Source organism: Dipodomys merriami, unplaced genomic scaffold (assembly GCF_024711535.1).
Source record: "Dipodomys merriami isolate MVZ:Mamm:240054 unplaced genomic scaffold, mDipMer1.0.p SCAF_114, whole genome shotgun sequence".
Classification (NCBI taxonomy): Eukaryota; Metazoa; Chordata; class Mammalia; order Rodentia; family Heteromyidae; genus Dipodomys; species Dipodomys merriami.
In genome coordinates this window covers 1,705,529-1,727,383 of record NW_027202427.1, presented here as the reverse complement: position 1 = coordinate 1,727,383, position 21,855 = coordinate 1,705,529, and the positions used below count along the sequence as shown (strand labels likewise).

Below are 21,855 nucleotides of genomic sequence, written 5' to 3'. Positions count from 1 at the left end.
GTGTTTTAGTTTTAGTTGGCATTATTCTTTGCCAAGATCTTAAGCTCAGTGAATGTTCAATTAGTAACATAAAACCCAAACCATCTCAGGTCAAGATAATCAATCACCCAACACCCCATGCAAGGAAAGAAAGAAACGACCTTGAGACGTTTGCCAAGGTTAAAGATGCACAAGGTGAAGGGAAGAACTGAGAACAAACTGATGACAGAGGCAAACTGTGCTCTACAAGCTGGGGGAGGGGGGGTGTGCTCTGGAATAATCGGGGGTAACTTTCTGGTAGAGATGGGATATGAATTATGTGGAGCCAGAGGGGTGATTGGGACTGATTGCGACTAATGGCATTCGAAGGAAAATGTACACACACACACACACACACACACACACACACACACACACACACACACACACACACACACACACACACACACACACACACACACACACACACACACACACACACACACACACACACACACACACACACACACACACACACAGCTTCTCAGCTCTTTGGCAAAGATCAAACATCAAGTGCCTGTCCCTACCACCCAGCATGCCCTGTGTTACCTGACCTTGCCTGATAAGTCATAACGAAATGCATACCATCAAAGCTGCTATCAGACTTATACTGATGAGTTAGACTGGATTCTCTCAGGTCAATAATTGTGGCTAGAGATGTGGTTTTATCCCTGGTAATAGGTTTCTTTGGAAATGGCCCAGATGCTTTAGGTCGACCTGGCCCTCCCCTGGCGCGCTGACACTTTTAACATTCATTTGCATCATCTTTTAATCCACTAAGAAAACTTGCACCGGCCAGGTGCCGTGGCACACGTCTTAATCCCTGCATGGGGGAGACTAAAGCAGGAGGATCGAGTGTTTGAGGCCAGCTTGGGTTACCTGGCCAGATCCTATTTCAAAAACACCAGGAAAGAAGCAGAGGAACAGAACTTGTGGGACAACGTGCACAGCAGGTCTGGGACTTGCCTTGCACCGCAGAGGGGAGGTTGAGTTGAAGTGGAGGACCTCAGTGCCAGAGCGTCCACTGCCTCATGCTGCACATGTACTTGCCCGACGTGAAGGAAAATAACAAAAGCAATAAAGCAACCAGATTTTGCTTTCTCCTGGAGCAGCAGCTAAATGAAACGAAGGGTTCCCGCCATTCCTGTGTGGTTGTTTAGGTGAGTCGCTGGCTCGTGGCCAAGACCAGTCGTTGGAAGTTGGTTTCTTTCTTCTGGAACTATGATGAGCAACGTGTCTCCATCAGGCAAGCTCTAGATATTGTGCGAAGCGTTCCTGGGAAGGTTAGAGGCGCTCGCTTGCATTTTACAGTGTGAGTGGACAGAATCACCAGCTGCCAGGCACCTGTCCCCCTCGGGCCCCCAGCGGAGAGCTGTATATAGCAGCGTTCGTTACTCCACCAATCAAGAGCTGACGGGGCACAGTAGCATTCGGGCCACGCTTCAGAAGGAGGAGAGAGAATCAACAGGGTGGTTCTCAGGGGACTTCAGATCAGAGCAAAGATCTGAGGGGCTGAAGGTGTGCGTGGGGAGAGGACATCAGAGGAAGAGGAGAGGAGCAGGAGAGACATCGAGGCACAGGGGTGAGGGGTGTGTCTGGGATGCAGGGTGAGGGGACGGGGGGGAGAAGGGGGGGGGACAGAAAAAACACGGGGCAGCCACCGAGGGCTTGGCGTGAGGGACAGCCCTCGCTTGCCTGTGTGTGACAGCCCATAAGCCCTGAGGGGAGACCAAGGGCAGTGCAGAGAAGCCCATCAGGGGCCTGGACTTCATGCCAGAGATGGCGGCTTGGCTCAGGGCGGCAGAAGCCAGGAGGATAGAGAAGGTGACAGAGTCGCAGCAGGTTTTCAGACGGGTGCTGGCGGCGGAGCAGCGTGCGCTGGGTGCCGCCTGGGACGGCAGGAGGAGCCGAAGGTGTAGGGAAGAGGAGGAGCCGTCCCGGACAGGACGCTGGATGGCAGGAGGGCCTGTGGCTTGTTCTTGGGCAATGAGATGTGTCTGCATAGAGCCGGGCAATTCCTGGGGTTTGGTGGGCGGTGAGGTGAAATACGTCTGACTCGAGCAGAGGTGATGGCCATGGTGACTGGCAAACAGGTGCTCCGCGAATATCGGAAGATGGGCACAGAGGGATTTCGGGGAGGTGACTACGGTCAGTGTTTCCCGGGTGGGAGGGAGTTTCGGGTCCCGAACGTCAGCTAGGAGGCCACACGGCAAACCCAGCCAAGATAAGGAGGGGCAGTTCCCTGGTGAGTCTCACAGCTGACTGTAACCTCTGCCTCCCAATGGCAGCCACCAGTGCCACTCAGCATGGACTGGAACGTCCACCTGGTGCTGGCAAACTCCCTGCTCAACTATCCATCACAGGGGTCTAAAACACGGTGTACGCAGAGAGCCACGAGATCTGAATTCCGGGTTGTCAGAGCCACAGTGCCATTGTTACGGGCGACGTGTGATTTCTGTGCCTCCAAATAAAGCACATGGGCCAAACTGCATTGAAAGGAACAGAAAAGCAACTTGGGGCAAGTTGGTGGAACCAAAGTTCTACCCGACGGCGTCTGATCTGTGAGGACGCAGCCTCGTGGGCAGACAAGGAGGTGTGCACGCGCTGGACAAACTCTGTGGTCCATTTTCAAGTGAGGATGACGGCTAGACTAGCAGCATGAGCAGTCCTGCTGAGTGGAGACAAGGAGAAACTTCCCCGGCACCAAGGAACACACACACACAAACAGCGAACCCTCACGATCTGTGGTGTTTGTGCGTACGCATGAGCATGCCCAGCACCCGTGAGGAATCACGCACGCACACGCTCCTGGGGCAGGGTCGTGGGCAGCGCTGGCTCGCTGAGAGCATCTGGAAGGGTGCACATGGGTTTCTGAGCACAGGGCTGCCTTGCCTCCCAGCCCCCTCCGCCCCCATCACGCGGGTCATGGGGCTGTCTCGGGAGGGCTCCCACGTCGGCGTGGATGGCAGCCCTCAGTGTGTCTCCAAGGCCCACTGCCCATTGCTCAACAGACTCCAGAGGGCTAGCGTGTCGTCATCTCCCAGCGTGTGCTGCAAGAGCGGAACAGTACAGAATGCACACAGGGCCGCGTCTGGCACTGGATGTGCCCAGGCCGGGGGCGCCCTCTCCATCGAGCCAGCGGTGCCTGTGGACGTGGTTCACAGCCAGCATGGACAGGGCAGCTTGGGATTGCTCACAGAGCTCTTGATGGAAAAAAGAAAAGGGGGCCTCAGGATCGATGGGGCTGGGGAGAAGAGTGGCCAGGCGAGGGTCAGGGGAGCGGAGGACAGCTGGCCTCACAGACAGGATGCTGGGCTGGACACCTGGGAAGCTAACTCCAACTGGGGAAGAGGGAGGGAGTTCTTGAACCCAAACCCCCAAGCAGGCCAGATACAAGACTCCACCAGCATTTCATCTGGGCTGGCCTTGGAAAGCTAATGGCAATCATAAAGACCTCAGCATTCTCCAGTTTCTCTGTGTGTTTGGGCAGGAAGGGAGCAAACACTTAGTGGTCATCTACACCAGACATAAGAAACATGGGTTCCTAGCCTTTAGAAATGCAAAATCCTGACAACAACAAACCCCAACGTTTATGAGTGAGAGGGAGTCAGAGCACATGCAAGACAAGAGTTAAATTATTGTTACAAACATGCAACGTGGTGGCTGCTAATCTATATAAAGAGATACGCTCTCACCATGCTGCCTGGCCTGGCTCCAAACGTCTGGACACAAGTGATCCTCTCACCTCAACCTCCCCAAATATCTGAGATTACAAGCATGCACCACAATACTTGACAAAGAATCCTATGCTGTACCATGTAAGTGAAAGGTGGTCCAGGTTCTTGTCTTGGCGGGAAAATATTACACCGAGGGGAATTTCTTCTCATAAAAGGAGAAGATTGGTGTAGAATTAAAACGAGCTTGAGTCATACACCTTACCCTGACTGTAAGCAGTGTTTGCCCCTCAGTTGACCTAAAATATCTGCTGTGTTGCATTCGAGGCATGTTCTTTTCAAAGAGACAAAACAAATTTTGACTCAAGAGCTGTTTGACAGTATAGCTGGGACATTTTCCCCAAGGCCAGCTCAAAGTAATAACTAAAGAAAGATTTATTTTGATGGCTTAAAGGAAAACAGGAGGCCAGCACTTACAGACTAGAGCGCAGTGAGTCTCCAGGTTAAGAAGACCAGAGAGGGCTAGGAAGGTGGCTCAGTGGTAGAGCGCTTGCCTTGCATGCATGAGACCCTGGGTTCAATTCCTCAGCACCACATAAGAAAAAAACTGGAAGTGGCGCTGTGGCTCAAGTGGTAGAGGCTAGCCTTGAGCTGAAGAGCTGAGGGACAGTGCCCAGGCCCAGAGTTCAGGCCCCACGACCGGACCTCCCCCCCAAAAAAAGAAGCCCTGAGACTGGAAACATACATCGAGTGAGCTCGGTGCTTTGGCACCTGCCTGGCACCAACCTGGTCCTGGGTCTCACCCCCTGCACCACGCACACACACACAAAACCATCACAAAAAACAGCGGTGCCTGGAGATGCACGCTTCCTTTAGTTTTGAAAAGAAAACTCAAAACTTCAGTCTGCTGGGAAAATGAGAAGGTGAAGAGCCATTCATTTCAAACACTAAGGGACTTCATTTTACTGCATTAGCAGCAAGAGGGTGAAACAAAAGTTGTTCAAGTTAACATAAGCTATTTTTTTCATGCAATCTCTGAAGAGAGAGAGAGAGGGAGAGAGAGAGAGACAGGGAGGGAGAGAGGGGGAGAAGGAGAGAGAGAGAGAGACATAGTCATAGAGGAATAAGCATGAAAGAGCATGAAGCAAAAGTTGTGCTGGACGAGACCTCCAGCGGGAAGGGCTACAGGAAGAACGCAGGGTCCCGTGGTGGCTGTGAAACATGGAGGATCATGGTTCCTGTTTGCACCTGACAAACCGGAACACACACTCATGCAGCACGCATTCAACCTAGCCAGGTGCAAAGCGACGCGCTTGGAATACACATGCTCCAAGGCCTTCCCGGTGTATTCTTCTACAGTGCACTAGGGGCTGTGCTTAAGGGACCCTAAACAGTCTGAAGAAGGAACAGAAGCGGTCCTTGCACTCTAGGGGAGAAAGAAGCACTGAGAACGCTCTAAGAGGAAGAACCAGACTGTGAGGGATTAAAAGCTTCTACGAGAGGGGCTGGGAAGGTGGCTCAGTGGTAGAGCGCTTGCCTTGCTTGCATGAGGCCCTGGGTTCGATTCCTCAGCACCATATAAGCAGAAAAAGCCAGAAGTGGTGCTGTGGCTCAAGTGGTAGAGTGCTAGCCTTGAGCTGAAAAGCTGAGGGACAGCGCCCAGGCCGAGTTCAGGCCCACGACCAACAAAACCAAACAACCAACCTCTACAAGAAAGACCAAAAATACAAGACAGAAGGGGGTGAGGATGGGGGTGTACACGATGGATCCTTTGGGTATTCAAAAATACGCGGAAGCATTCGGCTAGCCGAGTTATAACTTTCATGCTGAAAACCCAGGGAAGAGTCCATGCCCAGAGAGGAAATATGGGTGAGGTGAAGGTCCTGAATGTGTGTATAAGCGTAGTGGGCCCTCCCCACACCGCACCCCCACCCCACCCCACGCAAGCGCACAGAGCATCAGAATGGACAAGAGTCACCTTGAGAGGAGGTGGCCACAGGCAGGGTGTCAGCGAAGCGATCGCCCTCCGGGTCCACGGGAGACCCTCCCACAGTCTCACCCATGGCAGCACGGACCAGGATTTGCTCTCATTTACACTTGTTCGGTCGATTTCTTGCAAAAGAGCAATCCCGTGGAAGGAAAAAAAAAAAAAAAGAGCCCTTGTGAATCCACCAATGAGTCAAGACACCCGTTTCCAAATATTTGGGAGAAGTGGGAATATGCTCAGAAAGGACTGGCTGGAGTTGGCTGGCACCGGCCTGAGCCCGGGCCAGCTGTGACAAAACGGGGTGTCATCACGGCGCTCGCTGCTTTGGCAAGACTTGGTACATTACAAGGAAAGCATTGCTTCACTGCCTCGCTGGAGGCCGCGGCGGCGGCGAGGGGCGGCTCGGGAACCGGGGAGAGGCTGTGCGGGGCTTTGACCGTGGTGCCGTCAAACACACTTGCTTCTTGGATGGAAAATTCTCAATCTTAGGAAACACCAGATAACACTTCTCTGGCCCAGGTTTTTCTTGGGTGTCCTTCCCTGGCTGAAACTCCTGTCACATCAGCTGAAGAAAACTCTGGGGTTCAACAATGTATTCGTACACCTGCAGCTGCTACGGTGTAAGCCAGGATTTGTTTTTAAATTCACCCCTTGGATGGTCTAGAAATTAAAATAGTGACACGAGATGGCTCCGGGGACGGGAGGGAAGCGAGGGCTGCTGAAGTTTCTGTGTTCTAGGCCATCCCTCATTGCACCTTTAGTCATGTTTCCACACTTGGGATTTAAGCGAGAAATGCTATGATCCTAATGCAGGATGAAAAAAATGGAGTTCTCTCTCAGAAGAAAAATGCATTACCAGAAAAAAAAAAAAAAAAAAAAGGGCCCGTCCCGCGGCTGGCGGGGCGGCGGTCGGTTTTGTAATCAGGAAAACGCTGGCTTCTCCTCCGAGCCCTTTGCCCTTTTTGGCGAGGAGTGGCGTGGCCTGTGCCAAACTGCCCATGCGGGAGGAGCCGGTCTGGTGGCCGCGTGGCCTGGTGCTGCCGCCGTGGCCTGTGGGTTCTCGTGGAGGGCAGTGTGTGGGGGGCAGATCCTCCCGTGGCACACATCCTGCTGGGCCCCCCAAATCGGAACCACTGCAAACCCTGCTGGTCTAACACCAGCTTTGGGGAGAGGCCGCCCGCCCCGTCGGGAGCCACGGCGCAGGATGAAACGCAGATGGCGTTTCTCAGCCCTGGAAACCCCTACTAAGGTAACCCCGTTAGTGTGAGTGTCTGGGCGTTCCGAACGATGGCGGCAATGCTCGGGGTGCAGAACTTACGCTAGTAATAACACAGCTCACACCCTCCAGAGAGGACGTCCGCCTCCCCACCGTGCCCGGCCACCCAGCTCGGGGTCCAAAGCCACTGCCCCGGCTGTGGCCGCAGACGGGACACGGCGTCCACACGTGTGCGGGAATCCAAGACCCTCCGTAGACCTCACGGGTCAAAATCAGTCACTCCAGTCAAGTCCACTTTGCTTTTCCAGGGAACCGAACAATCCTGAAGTCCCGTTCCACCTCGAGCTACGCCGACCCGTGTCCCAAGCCGCCGTGGCGGTGTTGGGCAGTGTTCTCAGTGGCTTGTGCCCCACAGAGGACGCAGTGCGCGTGTGTCACGCCCATGTGCAGAGGCCAGACACCTGACTCCGGTACAGCATGGGACACACAGGCCCCGGGCGGCCAACCGTCCTGCCAGCACACATTCTTGGGCTCTGCCCATTTTCTGCTGCTCTCTTATCTCTTTTTCTCTTGGGGTTCCATCTTTTTTTGGGGGGAGGGGGTGTGCCCGCACACATGGCGCTCTCCCACCTGAGACACAGCTCCAGTCCTCTCTGTTTTTTCTCTCTCTTCATTATCATCCGTCACCATTCAGCTTGTGCAAGGCTGTATTACAGGCTGCGCCTCTGCCGCTCTATCCGTGCTTCCGTTACTCACGCACGGACTTCCCGTGAACAGTAACACTCCACCAGCGCGAATGTGCTGTCTTACCACCACAGCTGTCTTCTCCCTGCTCTCCCTGGCCTGGACTATTTTTGCTGGAAAGAAAGGCTTTCCTGCTCATGGTATATTATTTGTTTGTTCAACAAATACTTGTTGGCCATGAAGTAGTAGGTGAGGAAGATACCAGGTGCTAGAGATGTGATCCCAGCCTGAGATGGAGGTGTCCTTATCTCACAGAGTTCAAAAGTAGCTGATAAACAAGGGTGGCAGTTTTGATAAACAGGGCAGGGCAGGAAGCGGGATCAGACAACTCCGGGGCAAGGCCACCGCCACGCCACACAAACACCCCAGTTACTAACAGCTCACAGTAACTACTGTTTATACACAATTACTGCTAGTGATAATCTTTTGTCCCATCACACTGAAGGGGGGGGGGGAGGGGGGACTGGTGGCTCACGCCTGCCTGTAAGCCTTGCTAAATTAGGAGGCTGAGACCTGAGGATCACGGTTCAAAGTCAGCCTGGGCAGGAGGTCTGTAAAACTCTTTATCTCCAATTAAGCACCAAAAACAAACAAACAACACAAAACAAAAAACCCCAGAAGTGGAGCTGCAGTTCAATGAGTAGAGTGTTAGTTTTGAGCAAAACAGCTCAGGGACAGAGCTCAGGCCCTGAGTTCAAGCCAGGACTGGCACAAGGAAGAAGAGGAGAAGAGAGGAGAGAAAGAGCCAGAAAAGAAATAGAGTGTTCATACCAACAACAAGATCACTGCCAGGCTCATCGCTATCTAATTACGCATCTCCTTATTAATTTTATTTATCCATTCATCCGCCCACCATCGACTCATTCACCAAACACCTGGCAAGTGCCAAGTGTGACCACAGGCCCGGAGGTGAATGTGCTAGGCAGCCATCAGCGTTATCCTCAATGAGTGCACTGAACTTTGAAGGCCAGCAACCATGTCCTGATATCAGAAATAAAATACTTTCTTAAAATCGATACTCAGAGACAGTGCACCATCCCCCAGACCGCCCAGTTCTGACAGGGACCAGAATGTCCCCATCTCCAGGGTCTTAAGGTTCCCAGTGGCCCAGTATTTTTATTTATTTATTTATTGGTGCCAATCCTGGGGCTTGAACTCAGGGCCTGGACATTGTCCCTGAGCTCTTGTGCTCCAGGCTGGTGCTCAGAGACATAGCTTCACCTCCAGCTTTTTTAGTGGTTACTTAGAGGAAAGTTGCTTGCAATTTCCTGCCCCAGCTGACTGCAACCCTCGATCCTCAGATCTCAGCCTCCTGAGTAGCTAGGATGACAGGCCTCCAGTGAGTGTCCCATCCATGAGATGAGACCTTCCTTAGACCCAGCCCCGGGTGCAGCGTGGTGAACAGCACTCACAGAAGGGCTTGGCACGGACTTCCCAGTGCCTGGCAGAAATTCACTCGGTGAACGACAGCTCGAGGCCCAGCTGCAGAGTGAGAAGGAGGGGAAGGGATCGGGACTGTCCCCCACCCACGCGGGGACACGGGGGGACAACCCAACACCCAGGAGGCAGAGAGGCCAGAGTTTGAAGGCGGCCTAGGCCCCATGGGGAGACTCTTGTCTCTGAAAACAATCAGACAAGGAAAAAGATGCCAGGAATTAAAGCAGAAAAATACAAAGACCACCTCCCCATAAGTTCTGTGCCCCGAATGGAACTTGCTTTCTGTTGAGGGGCGCTGGGCTTTGTGCACTGTGGGGGTGACCAGCACCTCTCCTTGAACACCGAGGCCCTGGGCCGGGGCTGGGGTCTCTGGCACCGTGAGCAGGAGGAAGGGTGAAGAGGATGGAGAGACTATTTCAACTCTTTCCCAGGCCTGTGACAGGTCCGTGCTGCAAACGACCACTCTTTGAATCTTTGTGTTCAGCTCTGGTTGACGGAATCTGCTTTTGGCCAGATGAATGGGAATTTTACTCGGCGCCCAAATGCCTAAATGTGAGTGAGCTTAGAGGAGTGTGAGAGTGGCAAGCGCTGCGAACAATTCAACAACAATAGAGGAAGCAGCGCTACCACGCTAGCTACGCTGGCGACCGCTTGAGCCAAGGCCTGCCACCTTCTTCGTCGTTTTTTTCCAGAGTGCTGTTAGCGTAGGGACCAGCCTCAGACCTTGATCCTCTTCCTTATCCCTCCACATAGCTGGGATTACAGGCAGCACACCACCATGCCTGACCCTAGATCTTTAACGTTGCTTTGGCTGCTTGCTTTTGTGCAAAGGCAGTCATATTTGTGTGGGTATAGAAAGGCCTGGCCAGCATTTTGTTTTCTTGCTGTAACCTCACTTTATCCGTGGCTTTATTCAATGCCGTCGATGCTGCTAGCATTGTAAGCTAACTCCTCAGTGTTCAGGAGCTCCTAGAGTGCACCTGCCTCTCTGGACTCCCAGAGCTCAGCTAAGACCCCGGCCCTGTCCTCCGGCCGGCTGGCGGGCACTGAGGTCTTGTGGATGGTTTCTGTTGACCGTGGGGGTGACGAAAGAATAGTGGCTTGCCGCATTTCTGTCACGCGTATTGCTCAGGGAGGAACTCAGAGGTCTAGTAAATTGATCAGGGCACCCATTTTCTCCCCATTCCAACATGACCCCGCGTTTCCAAGGAATATCCGGACGTCCCGGAGACGTCCCCAGCTCCTCCTGGCCTTGCAGGGGACAGCTGCAGCCCCCTGCACCGCAGAAGCCGGGCCGCCAGTCCTCCCAGCACTGGTTGCATCAGCCTGGGGTTTCTTCACCGCAGTCACCGGGGAGGCCAACAGGCCCAGGCCTCTGGGAACAGACACTCCTGAACCCCGCATTCGGACATTCCCACAGAGGGAGACGCCCAGGCCGCTGGGGCGGGGGAGGCCTCTGGAAAGGCAGGACCTAACTCACCTTTTTAAGATGCAATCAATATGCCAAATAACCGCATTGTCTTGATTGAAAGTAAAAGGACTCAAGGAAATAATGCATCACCCGGAAGTCAGTGGCTCCAGTAGATGTGTATGTGAGATGTTTTTTAAAAGGTCTTGCAGGGCATGGCGAGGTATGCCTGTAATTCCAGTTACTTGGGAGGTACAGCCCACTAGGTGAAGACAGCAGAGGCACTTGAACCACAGTACAAAGGGTCTGGGGGAAGTGGCGCTGTGGCTCAAGCCATAGTGCGCTCACCTTGAGCTGAAGAGCTGAGGGTTAGCGCCCAGGCCCAGAGTTCAAGCCTCATAACCGGAAAAAAAAAAAGTGTCTGGGACACTGAACCAGAGGCCTGGCAGGACGTGATCACAGAGAGCATACTGCTCGTCTCTAGAAGGAAAAGGCCTCTCTCTGAAATGTAACACTTCTATTTTGTTGTTGTTGGTGATGGTGGTCATGGGCCTGAACTCTGGGCCTGGGCGCTGTCCCTCAGCTCTTCAGGTCAAGGTTAGCCCTCAACCACTTGAGCCACAGTGCCACTTCTGGTTTTCTGGTGGTTAATTGGAGTTAAGAGGCTCACGGACCTTCCTGCCCAGGCTGGCTTTGAACCGTGATCCTCAGAACTCAGCCTCTTGCGTAGTTAGGATTATAGGCATGAGCCACTGGTACCCAGCTAATAATTCTATTTTTTAAAGGTTTACTTAAATTTATTATTCCATCTAGAGATACAAACCACAACTTGTAAGCAAGTTAGGAAACAGAAAAACAAGCTAATAATAACTTTCACATTAAAATTGCTCATGGCTCCCCACCTAGAGCCAATAACTCCTGTTGTCAATATGTGTAGTTTTGCCATAAACAAAACCAAACACACTCACTCTGCTCTTCTCCCCAGCATCCACTGACTTCGCTTTTGAGAGAAGACCTCAGCCCCTCTGTGTTGCTCAGGCAGGTCTTGAATGGCTCAAGGATCTTCCTACCTCAGAACAATTCCGTGTGTGTGTGTGTGTGTGTGTGCGCGCGTGTGTGTGTGCGCGTGTGCGTGTGTGTGCGTGCGTGTGCGTGCGTGTGTGTGTGTGTGTGTGTGTGTGTGTGCGCGTACGCAAACACAGGGCCTTCCCTGACCCTTGGTTTATGGGCCTGGAGCCTCACTCTACAGACCAGACACCTGAACTGATTCTTCTGCCTCAGCCTCCAAGTGACAGGGAATGGGCCACCACGCCCAGTTCTGCCTCCGAAAAATCCTGACTGAGATCCTTTTGGATTCTAATGAAGCTATTTAATAGCAGGCCTGTGGTGAGTGTAAGGGTTGGTGGAAGTTATACACATTGGGCTAGTCATGCTCCAGTCCCCAGTTACAGTGCTTTTTTTTTTTTCCTATAGGAAAACAATGGCCAACAGCCTAAAATTAAAAGCAAGCCTCCAGCAGAAAAAAAACAACTGAACACTTCCTTTTCTTCCCCGTTTCCTTCCAAAGTTAACTTTTGCAATACCACAGAAAGTCTAACCTGTCCAGCTACTTTGTAGTATTAACTGAACACCTTTGAACCAGAGACATCCTCCCTAAGCTATGCTAACGTGTCTCCACATGTTCATCTCTGAAGTAGCCCAGGAACTGGGTTCTAGCATGATCAAATACCATGAGCCACCCTATCAGTGCAGGTTTGTGCTATGGGAAATCCTAATGATCTAACAGCACCGGTTTTCAGATTTTATCAATTTCTTTCTTTTTTTTTTTTTTTTTTGGTTGGTCCTGGGGCTTGAACTCTGGGCCTGTGCGCTGTCCCTCAGCTCTTCAGCTCAAGGCGAGTGCTCTACCACTGAAGCCACAGCACCACTTCTGGTTTTCTTGTGGTTAATTGGGGATAAGAGTCTCCTGGACTTTCCTGCCCAGGTCGGCTTTGAATCACAACCCTCAGATCTCAGCCTCCTGAGTAGTTAGGATTACAGGTGTGAGCCACTGGCACCTAGCTATCAATTACTTTTTCAAGATCAGTTATGTGGAGCTTTTTTTTTTTATTTTTTTGCTGATTGTAAGCACTCTACCACTTGAGCTATAGCTTCACTTTGGGCTTTTTGGTGGTTACTTGGAGATAAGAGTCTCACAGACATTCCTGCTGGCTTCGAACCATGATCCTCAGATCTCAGCCTCCTGAGTAGCTAGGATGACAGATAGGAGCCACTAATGTCTGGCTTGAACTCCTGATTTTTCATGTAAGGAAAATGGGTTCCAGAGGAAAGAAATGGCATTACCAGATAGTGGCAGAGTTTTAGCAGCAAATCAAGTTTGGTGATTCCTAGTTCCAATCTAGCCTAGGCTCCATCTCATTAAAATAAGGCAATAAATACATAAATGCCTGAATTCAGGCCCAGCTCAATCATGTCAGGCGACCGCTCATGACAAACGTCTATCAGCACGCAAGCACTCTCTGTGCCGTGGCTCATGGGTGCCGTGGCAAATCCACACGGCTGCCACGTTCCTGGCACACTGTCACCATTATCCGAAAACAATGTCCACGTCCTGCTAGTAACAGTAGAATGAAAATAAGTGCCCTGGATGTGCATGGTGCTTAGTCCCTTAGAAGCTCAGAACCATGGTGGGCGATTCACTGAAGCAGAAGGGAAAATGTGGCCCCCCACTGCACCCCGCTTCCACGTGGAGCCCGGGAGCTGAGCTCAGGGCCAGAGCACCTGCCTCACACGTGAGGCCTGGTTCCATCCCTGCCATTGCCGGGGGAAACCATGGAACCATTTGGTGGCTGGGCTGGGCCGGGCCGCATAGTGTTGCCAGCGTCTGTAGTCAGAACGGTGAAGCGTCAGGCCTGGGTTTGAATTCTAGCTCCATCACCAACACAATGTTTCTCATCGAAACAAGGAATCCTGAGATGCAGGCGTGATGGAAACGGACTCTCGAAATCCTGTTATGAACTCTTTCTTACCATCAAAACCAAAATCCTTGATCAAAACCAACTAATAAAATCTTAAGAGCGGCCATCAAGTAGAAGGAAATCACGGGCAGGTTTTTCCTGACCTGTATCATCCACACCATCCTATAACCTACGTGCACACATTAGCAGTATTTACATTCTAAATCAGCTCGCCATGGGGTGTTTACTAGCAGTATTTTGCCTTTTAAACTCAACTACCTGCCTCTTTCTATTATGCTTTCATTCAACACCACCTCAGCCTTATTCACATTTCCACAGCTGCCCCCGACAGCCTTTTATTTTGGCAGTGCTGGGGTTTGAACTTCAGGCCGCCTGCCTGCTGGGCAGGTGATCTGCCACCACGTCACCACACCCCCCAATGCCTCCCTCTTCTTTCTTTTGCTTCCAATGCCCACGTAACAGCGCACGGATTCTTTTCTGGTTGCCAGGAGAGAAATGAGGCCACACAGGAGAGGGGGCCGGCCTGCTCTAGATTAGAGGTGCATAGAAGCCATATGCTGAGCCTTCCGGCTGGGCAAGCCGTGGGAGAAGCCTTCCCACGTCTCTCGGGAAACATCCAGCTTGAAGCCTGGGTCAGCTGTGGTACCTGGTGTACGAGAAACGTGGGGTGAAGAAGCGAGCCAAATGACACCACAAGAAAATCACCGGCACGTTCTGGCTCTACATACAGACTTGTTGACCTGATCGGTCTGAGGCTTTAAAATTAAGGGGCCAGTGCGGCTCCGGGAAGGGAATTTGGGCTAGATTTTAAAAACATTTGAAAGACACATAACCAAATACATTTCGTAATCCTGGACTAGATGTAAGTGGAAACAGGCCAACTATGAAGAATACTGTGGACCAGGCACAGTGGCTCACACCTGTAATCTCATCTACTCGGGAGGAAGAAATAGGGAATATGGTGTTGAAAGTTAGCCTGGAAAAAAGTTAGGCACTCCCCATTTCAACAAATAAAGTAGGTATGGTGGTTCATGCCTGTAATGTCAGCTAAGGGATCTGGCCTAAATACCCCGTTTTACTACGGTATTTATTAGTAAACTTCATCATGATTTCCCTGAATCAGTATTTTTGAGTTCATGAGATGAAGTTCCTCTGCTTCCAGCATTCCTACATTTATGAGCTGGCATTTTTCGGGAGGAACTTCCTTTGCGACCTAAGGCTATGTGATTCCGACGGGAAAGGAAGATTCACGTCTCATTCCATACCACACTTGGGCGGTGAGGGACAAGCCTGTCTTCACTGGATGTTCACAGGATAAAAACCCATCTGAATGACTCTTTCCCCCAGTTGTTTTGAGAGGACTTTATTTCGTTTTGTTTTCTCCTGTGACCGCCACAGCGTGACACGTGCACACCCCTGGCTTATCTTTGGCTACTCAGTCCTTATTCATTTCATCTTATTTCCAGACCCACCCACCCCGCACTCCTTAAACGGATGCTTCTGTTTTTGTTTTTTTTTTTTGTTCCCAGAGTTTCCACGAGCAGGTGTCTTCAGATTGTAACCGGTGGGGACTCCCAGCTGGAACTCGCTCTTCCCATGTTATGCGGGACGCCAGCCCGGTTGTGGTGAGTCCCTGACTCCAGACAGAGGACGGCTGAAGCTCACGGTTCTCGACTCAGAATGTACTCAGCAATAGGAAGGAAGGTGCTAAGGACAAGAAATGAGTCGCTCAGGTCAACCCCTCCCCCCACCCCTGACCCCACAATAAAAATAAAATTGGGTCTTAACCAGTCCTCCCCGATTCTGTTTTCATTGTTATCTGTTGCACACAGACGGAGGAGCAGCTCCAACAGCCTCCAGCCACTCCGGGCAAGCTGACAAGGATCCTACTCACGGAGATGAGGGGGAAGGCGGCCGGATTGCTTCATTGTTTGTTACTTGGGAGCCAGAATCTTTACGGGGAGCCAGAGAGCTCAACCTCTTCCTCAGGCAGGAGAGGAAACAATGACCAGGCTCGTGCAATCAGAGGAGGTACCATTGTCTGCTCCATTGTTTTGCCATGTACCGCCGGCGGGAGCATGTTGCTACCCGTGGGAGGCCCTCCAGGGAGGCTCAGAGGAGGAGAGGCCTCCGGAGATGGCTGGGAACTTCCACACCAACATGGCGGGAGCTATGCACCTAAAACACCTGTGCAGGAAGGTCAGGAAGTTGTGGTGGCTGGGGTGAATGGGGAAAGCCACGAGGCAGGCAGGGATAAAGGGGGCCTGAGGAGAAATGGGGAGAATGGGAGGTGGGCGAGGAGAGAGCGGGGCGCACAGAAAATGGCCGAGTTAGGGTAAGATTTTTCCATTTGTGCAAGAAAGTCTTGAGAACACTATAACCCCCCTCCGTCTTTGTTTCTACCTGGGCAAACTGAGGCACAAAGGTTAAGTGGCTGGCACACAGCCTTCTCTGAGCGACGACAACATCAAAGCTACTCCATGACACATGAATGACTAGATTTCTTCTCTGGTTCCAACAAAACAATGGTTTTCCTCCATCCAGAGTTAAGCAAGGAATACATAAATACTCTTAGGAAATCCTACAGCTTTTCCCAAGTAGCTTTCCCAGGGACTAGTGCACACTTCCAGCGGACAATTCGGTGAACTTTAGGCAACAGGGCTTGAGCTCCGCGACCTTTTCACAGCCCAGTGAGGCCCCCCACTGCCCGGACAGCCCCTCGCTGCGGCTCGGCCGTGGGCCCGCTCTCCCCCCTGCCAGGCACAGGGCACACGCAGGGTTTCAGAGTGTCCAGTAGTCCATTTCACCACTGTCCAGTCATCTGGTTCGCCTTGCTATCCAGGCACTCGGGGACACGGATGTCTGACAGAGTTCCCACTTCTATATTTCTGATATCGCACCCCTGTTCTGTGTTTTCAATCTTCCTTTTGTGCTGATGACACACTAGAACTTTTTCGGTAATCTGGACGGTTCACCCCTGCGGATGATCTCATGGGGGCTAGCTCCGGCTTTTCCCCTGTCCGGGAAGCAGGAGGACAGTGGTGATGATTCCCGTGTGAATGGCTGGCTGGAGGGTGCCGAGGGCCATGCCGGCGGATGTGTGGCTGCCCGGGCGGCTGGGCAGAAGGCCCTGAGGAGCATGCACGAGCAGCGATGTCTATATCCACCCTTCCACAGCATGGCCAAGCTCTTAGACATTACCACTGCATGTCTCTTAGCTCTGTCGATTTATAAGAGCTTCAATCACAGCCACAAATTTACAGCTAATTGGCACACGCATTTAAGTCACATTACAATAAAAAGTATGTGCGTATTGGGAACTGTAAAAATTCTTCCTCGAAGGTGCAGTTTAATCAAGGAACAGTGAGATAGAGCTATAGGAAAATTGCTAAAACTGGCTTGGAGGATGCTCTACCGTCTCATTCTGTGAATTCAGACCGTGGTGAGGCAGGGGAAGCACACAGCCGGGGAGCGACAGGGCTGAGCTGCAAGGTCCGCGAGCAGACTGAGAACGGGACTAAGAACGTCTCGGCCGCGCTCATTCATTGCTGACAACCGCACTGGGCCTTTGTCAATTTTTAATAAGACTTCTGCTAAAATGGAGATGCAGAACCTCTGTTTTCTAAATCAGACTTTTCCATTGATGAGTGTGTGGTAATGACACCCCCAACCTCTCATTTAGGGGTGGGAGTCACAACTGCCTGGGGTGGAAGGAAAGGCTTTCCTGACAAAGAGCGAAGTGGTACAGGGAAGACAGCCAGGCCCCGGCCCCCGTGCGGTCCCCACGTGGTTAGGCCGACCCTCGGATGGGGTCTGGGGTGAGTCATAGCAGCTCTGCTCTAGAGCCCAATCTTCCAGCAGAGACGGGGACCAGAATAGATTTGATGGTCTCTGACACTTCACTGCTGAGGGCTCATTATTATCCATGCTTGGCCCTAAATAGAAGCAGTCTAACTCTGTATAGGCTTACTGTGATCATTTTACACACACACACACACAGGCCTATAATCAGCTGAGTGGTAGAGTCTTTGCCTAGCATGTGCAAGACCCTAGGATCCATCACAGTGAAAAAAGATGAAACAAGTAAATAAAATGTGTGTGTGTGTGTGTGTGTGTGTGTGTGTGTGTGTGTGTGTGTTGGAGAGCACCAGACCACCTCCATGCTAGCGATTTCAGGGCAGTGGGGTTGTAAGTAACCCTCTTTTGCTCTCTATGTTTGGATGGACTTTGCAATAACAGCTACTGTTCTCATAGTCACCCAAAACCACTGTAAAGAAAACAAGATCCTGTACAACAACTAAGGATTTTGAAACGCTATGATGGGTCCATCTGGAGGCTCTGGGACGGAGACCCTGTCCAGAGGAGGCCCGCCTCCCGCCGGGCTGCGGGTCTCGGGAAGTCCCAGGGACGCTGACCACCACCAGCGCAGAGGGGGCGAGCCGAGCTGTGCTCAGCGCGGGAGGCCGCGCGTGCGCTTCAGCCTTGCTCTCGTTCTGAACCACTCTGAGCTCCTCCGGAATCCCCGGCATCCTCAGATAGCCAGGCTGGGTTCACAAAACAATTTCCAGCTCAACCTGCATCTTAGTCATCAATTCATTATTCTACAAACTTCAAGGCTCAAGCAGCTAACTCTCGCTGCCCCAGCCTCGTGAGGAAGCTGGGATTGCAGGTCTGCGCCCCACGTCTGGCCTCTCCATCACTGAGGGCTCTGATGAGCACGTCCCTGGGGTTCCTCACATCTCAACCCCCTAAACCCAAACAGACCCTTTTATACTTTTTAAAAACATTCACTGATTTTTCTTTGTTTCAGTATTACCTTCGAGCAGTTGTAGGGAGGGGATTCAACTCAACATGTCCGATTACAAGTACCATGCACCTTGATCAGCGTCTCCCCAACCCTTCACTGTAAATGAATCTCATGGTTTCTCACCCTCACTGAGCTGAAGGGATGAAAGGAGCCACAGGCTTTGTCGCTTCAAGTCTGGGACACTTTTAAAGGGCGAGACCAGGGCAGGGGAACGGTGGGGCTAGAACAGCTCAAGGCTGGGGCAGGCGCCGGTCCCAGGCAAAAGAGGTCATTGCACCTCGGGATGAAGCAAGGCTTGGAGCGGGCGGGCGGAGGCTGCAGGCTCTTTGGAACTGGCAGCTGCCAACGAGGCCAAGTCACCTTGCTTGCTTGTTTGTTTTTGCGTACTGCCTTCCACTCAGGAGGGTCAGCTCATGAACACAGGCCTTCCTCTACCCAAGCCCTGGTTTTTTTTTCTTTAGAACTCTGTGTTGAGCGGTGCGGGGCTGAGCTTTCTCCCTCCTTCTCTCTTCCTCTGCCGTTTGGGGGGCGAGTCACGCGGGGCGGTGGTGAAGAGGAGGGGGTGGGGAGCATTGCACAGGTTTTGCCCCGGGCTCCCGCAGTAGCGATTGCATGTGGCCGCCTCCGAGCCACCAGATGTGGTGAAGAAAGTAAGCCAGGCCCTTTCGGATTACAAATCTCATTTCAATATCTTTCCACAGAAATAACAATAGTCAATCCATGCATCCCGAGGTTTCCCAGAGGGGAGACACAGGACCACACAGGGCTCGCTCTCCAAACGCCAGGTGAAATAATGATCCTTACCACAATGTAAAAAAAAAAAAAAAAAAGATCAACATAGCACAGAGACAGTAAAACAAGGCTGGTGTGACGACCTCCATCCACTGAAACATCAACTCGGGCGCAACCCTGGGATGGCTGAATTCAGGAAATAATCCTAGCACTCGGCAAATTTGAACCGTAAAGCCTCAGCTAGCCAAATGATTCAATCTGGCGCAATGACTGCAGAACAAAAATAATAAATAAAACCAGCGCAATGTCCAATTTCTAATGATAATCTGAAATGTCAAATAAACGGATTAAACTACCTTGAAAGCAAACTAACAGTAATTCTATTCTAACCACCTTTGTTGTCTGATGAGCCCATGCATCTTCACATCAGAATCCATCAGGTTTGGCTAGTCCAATGGCCGCTTGCACCATTTTAATCTGAGATCATTCATAAAACTAAGATTTATGAACCTGGGCATGAAAGTGCATACCTGTAATCCCAGCACTCGGGAGGCTGAGGTAGAAGGACTGAGAGTTTGAAGCCAGTTTGGGGGACATAGCAAGACTCTGATGAAAGAAAGAAAGAAAGAAAGAAAGAAAGAAAGAAAGAAAGAAAGAAAGAAAGAAAGAAAGAAAGAAAGAAAGAGAAAGAAGAAAGAGAGAGAGAAAGAAAGGAAGAAAGAAAGAAAGAGAGAGAGAAAGAAAGAAGAGAGAGAGAAAAAAAGAAAGAAAGGAAAGAAAGAAGAAAGAAAGAGAAAAAGAAAGAAGAAAGAGAGAGAAAGAGAGAAAGAAAGAAGAAAGAGAGAAAGAGAGATAGAAGAGAGAGAGAAAGAAAGAAGAAAGAGAGAAAGAGAAAGAAGAAAGAGAAGGAAGGAAGGGAGAGAGAAAGAAGAAAGAAAGAGAGAAAGAAGAAAGAAAGAAATGGGGGTAGAGGGAGGGAGAAAGAGAGAGAGAGAAATTCAATTGTCAGTAGGGAAGAGGCAGGGGGAAGAGGACTCAGGTTTGAGAATAAACTGAAGAAGAAAATAATTTGAACTAAAAAGAGCAAACAAAAACAGTCAACTGTGGAGAGCCACATGGTGGGACCAGAGGTAAAAGAGACCAAACAGCTAGAGCTCAGAGGGTTTGCTGGGAAGCTCTGGGACAGGGCGATGGGCCACCCAATTATAACAGAATCAGAAACACCCCCACAAGCCAGCAGAGTCCTCGCAGTACTTGCCTGCACTGTGGCTTTTCTCTTAGGAAGGGCAGAAGTGATTTCCACTGACTGAAGGCTCACGGTCAAGGGCACTGCGCAATCTGACCCATATCACTGGACCAGGAAGGAAAATCAGCACTCAGAAATAAGCAACTCCAATCAACAGATATTTGTTTTTTTTTTTAAAAAAAGGCCAGATGGCGGCCAAGGTACCTGCGGCTCAGGAGCGCCTGCCCACACCCAGGATGGGAGAGAAGTTTGGGCTGATCAGACCCAGGTCTCAAAAGAAAACCAAACCCAAACCCTTGGCTATTTACAAGACAGTGTGGGAAAGCCAGGGCTGCAGAAGGCTGCCCCGAAGGAATCTGTAATCTCGCTGAAGAAACAAACTACAAAGAGGTGAACAGTGAAGCAATGACTCATGATTGGGAGGAGAACCGGCCGACTCCAGCAGAGATGTCAAAAGGCAGCGGCTGGTGGAGGGCTGAGGGCCGAGGCCTAGGGACAGCCGGGAGGCCACTCTGGTCTCCAGGCATGTCAGGAGGGCCGGTTTGGGGAGCTGGGGCCGCTGGAGTGTGAGGCTCCCTTCAGAGCCACAGCCGCCACAGGCCTGATGGCCCAGGAGCTGAGAGGTGGCAGAATGAATGCACGCAGAGACGCAGAGGGCATGTGGGCCTGGCAGGGCCGGGAAGGGGAGTGTGAACACACCAATGGCCCAGCCAGCGGGCACATTAAGAAGACTCCCGTGTCTTCGCTTCCAGCGATGGACAAAGACACTAGCATCAAGACCCATGCCTCTGAAAGGAGACACATCTAAGCTTGAATCCCAATATTGTGTTGCGGTGTTGTGTGAGCTAGGCAAGCCTCAGTTTCCCCATCTGGAAAGTAGGATCTTTGCGAAGGTGAATTGAAACAGCTTGGGGCCTGGGGTGTGGCTTGGTTAGTGTGTCTGCGAAGCCCTGGGTTCAACATGCAGCGTTCACACAGAAATAATGTGAGCAACACACACACACACACACACACACACACACACACACACACACACACACACACACACACACACACACACACACACACACACACACACTGTTTAAACATTCTCTTACCCCCAGACTGCTCATGTCTGTAATCCTAGCTACACGGGAGGCTGAGATCTGAGGATCATGGTTTGAAGCCAGCCTGGGCAGGAAAGTCTGTAAGAGTCTTATTTCCAATTAGCCACCAAAAAAAAAAGAAAAAGAAAAAGAAAAAATCTGCAAGTAGAGCTGAGGCTCAAGGGCTAGCATACTAACCTTGAGCAAAAGAAGCAAAACTCAGAGCCTGGGCCCCAAGTTCAAGCACCAGGAGCACAAAAAAAGAAAAAAAAAAAGATTGACTTTGGTATTACTACCATGGGCAGCCCGGCACAGTGTTCTGACTTAGGTGGATCAGACCAGGTTTAGGCCCAGCGTTTCACGTGGCTCTTACCTGTGTCCTGGTGAATATCTGTCATGCTAGTCATTTTGAGAAACTGCCATCCGCATGATGTCAGTGACCCCAAACTATGTCTCCTGATGAAACCGCCGTGCAGAGGACACCCTGACCTGCCCCGCTGCCGTGGGAGGAATTCCAGTTAAA

At 51.4% G+C, this 21,855-nt stretch overlaps 1 protein-coding gene across 4 annotated transcripts in view; it reads right to left on the bottom strand.

Moving 5' to 3' along the window:
• Nucleotides 1-21,855, bottom strand: part of LOC138822712 (peroxisome proliferator-activated receptor gamma) — a 106,695-nt gene that overhangs the window by 48,564 nt on the left and 36,276 nt on the right. The window contains exon 1 of one of the 4 annotated variants that reach the window (XM_070015586.1): nt 5,671-5,764. The exons of the other annotated variants lie outside the window; for them this stretch is intronic. Coding sequence (XP_069871687.1) covers nt 5,671-5,755 — 85 coding nt within the window. The 5' untranslated portion in view covers nt 5,756-5,764. Of the gene's footprint in view, nt 1-5,670; nt 5,765-21,855 lie in introns of those variants that run through there. 4 annotated transcript variants of the gene reach the window in all.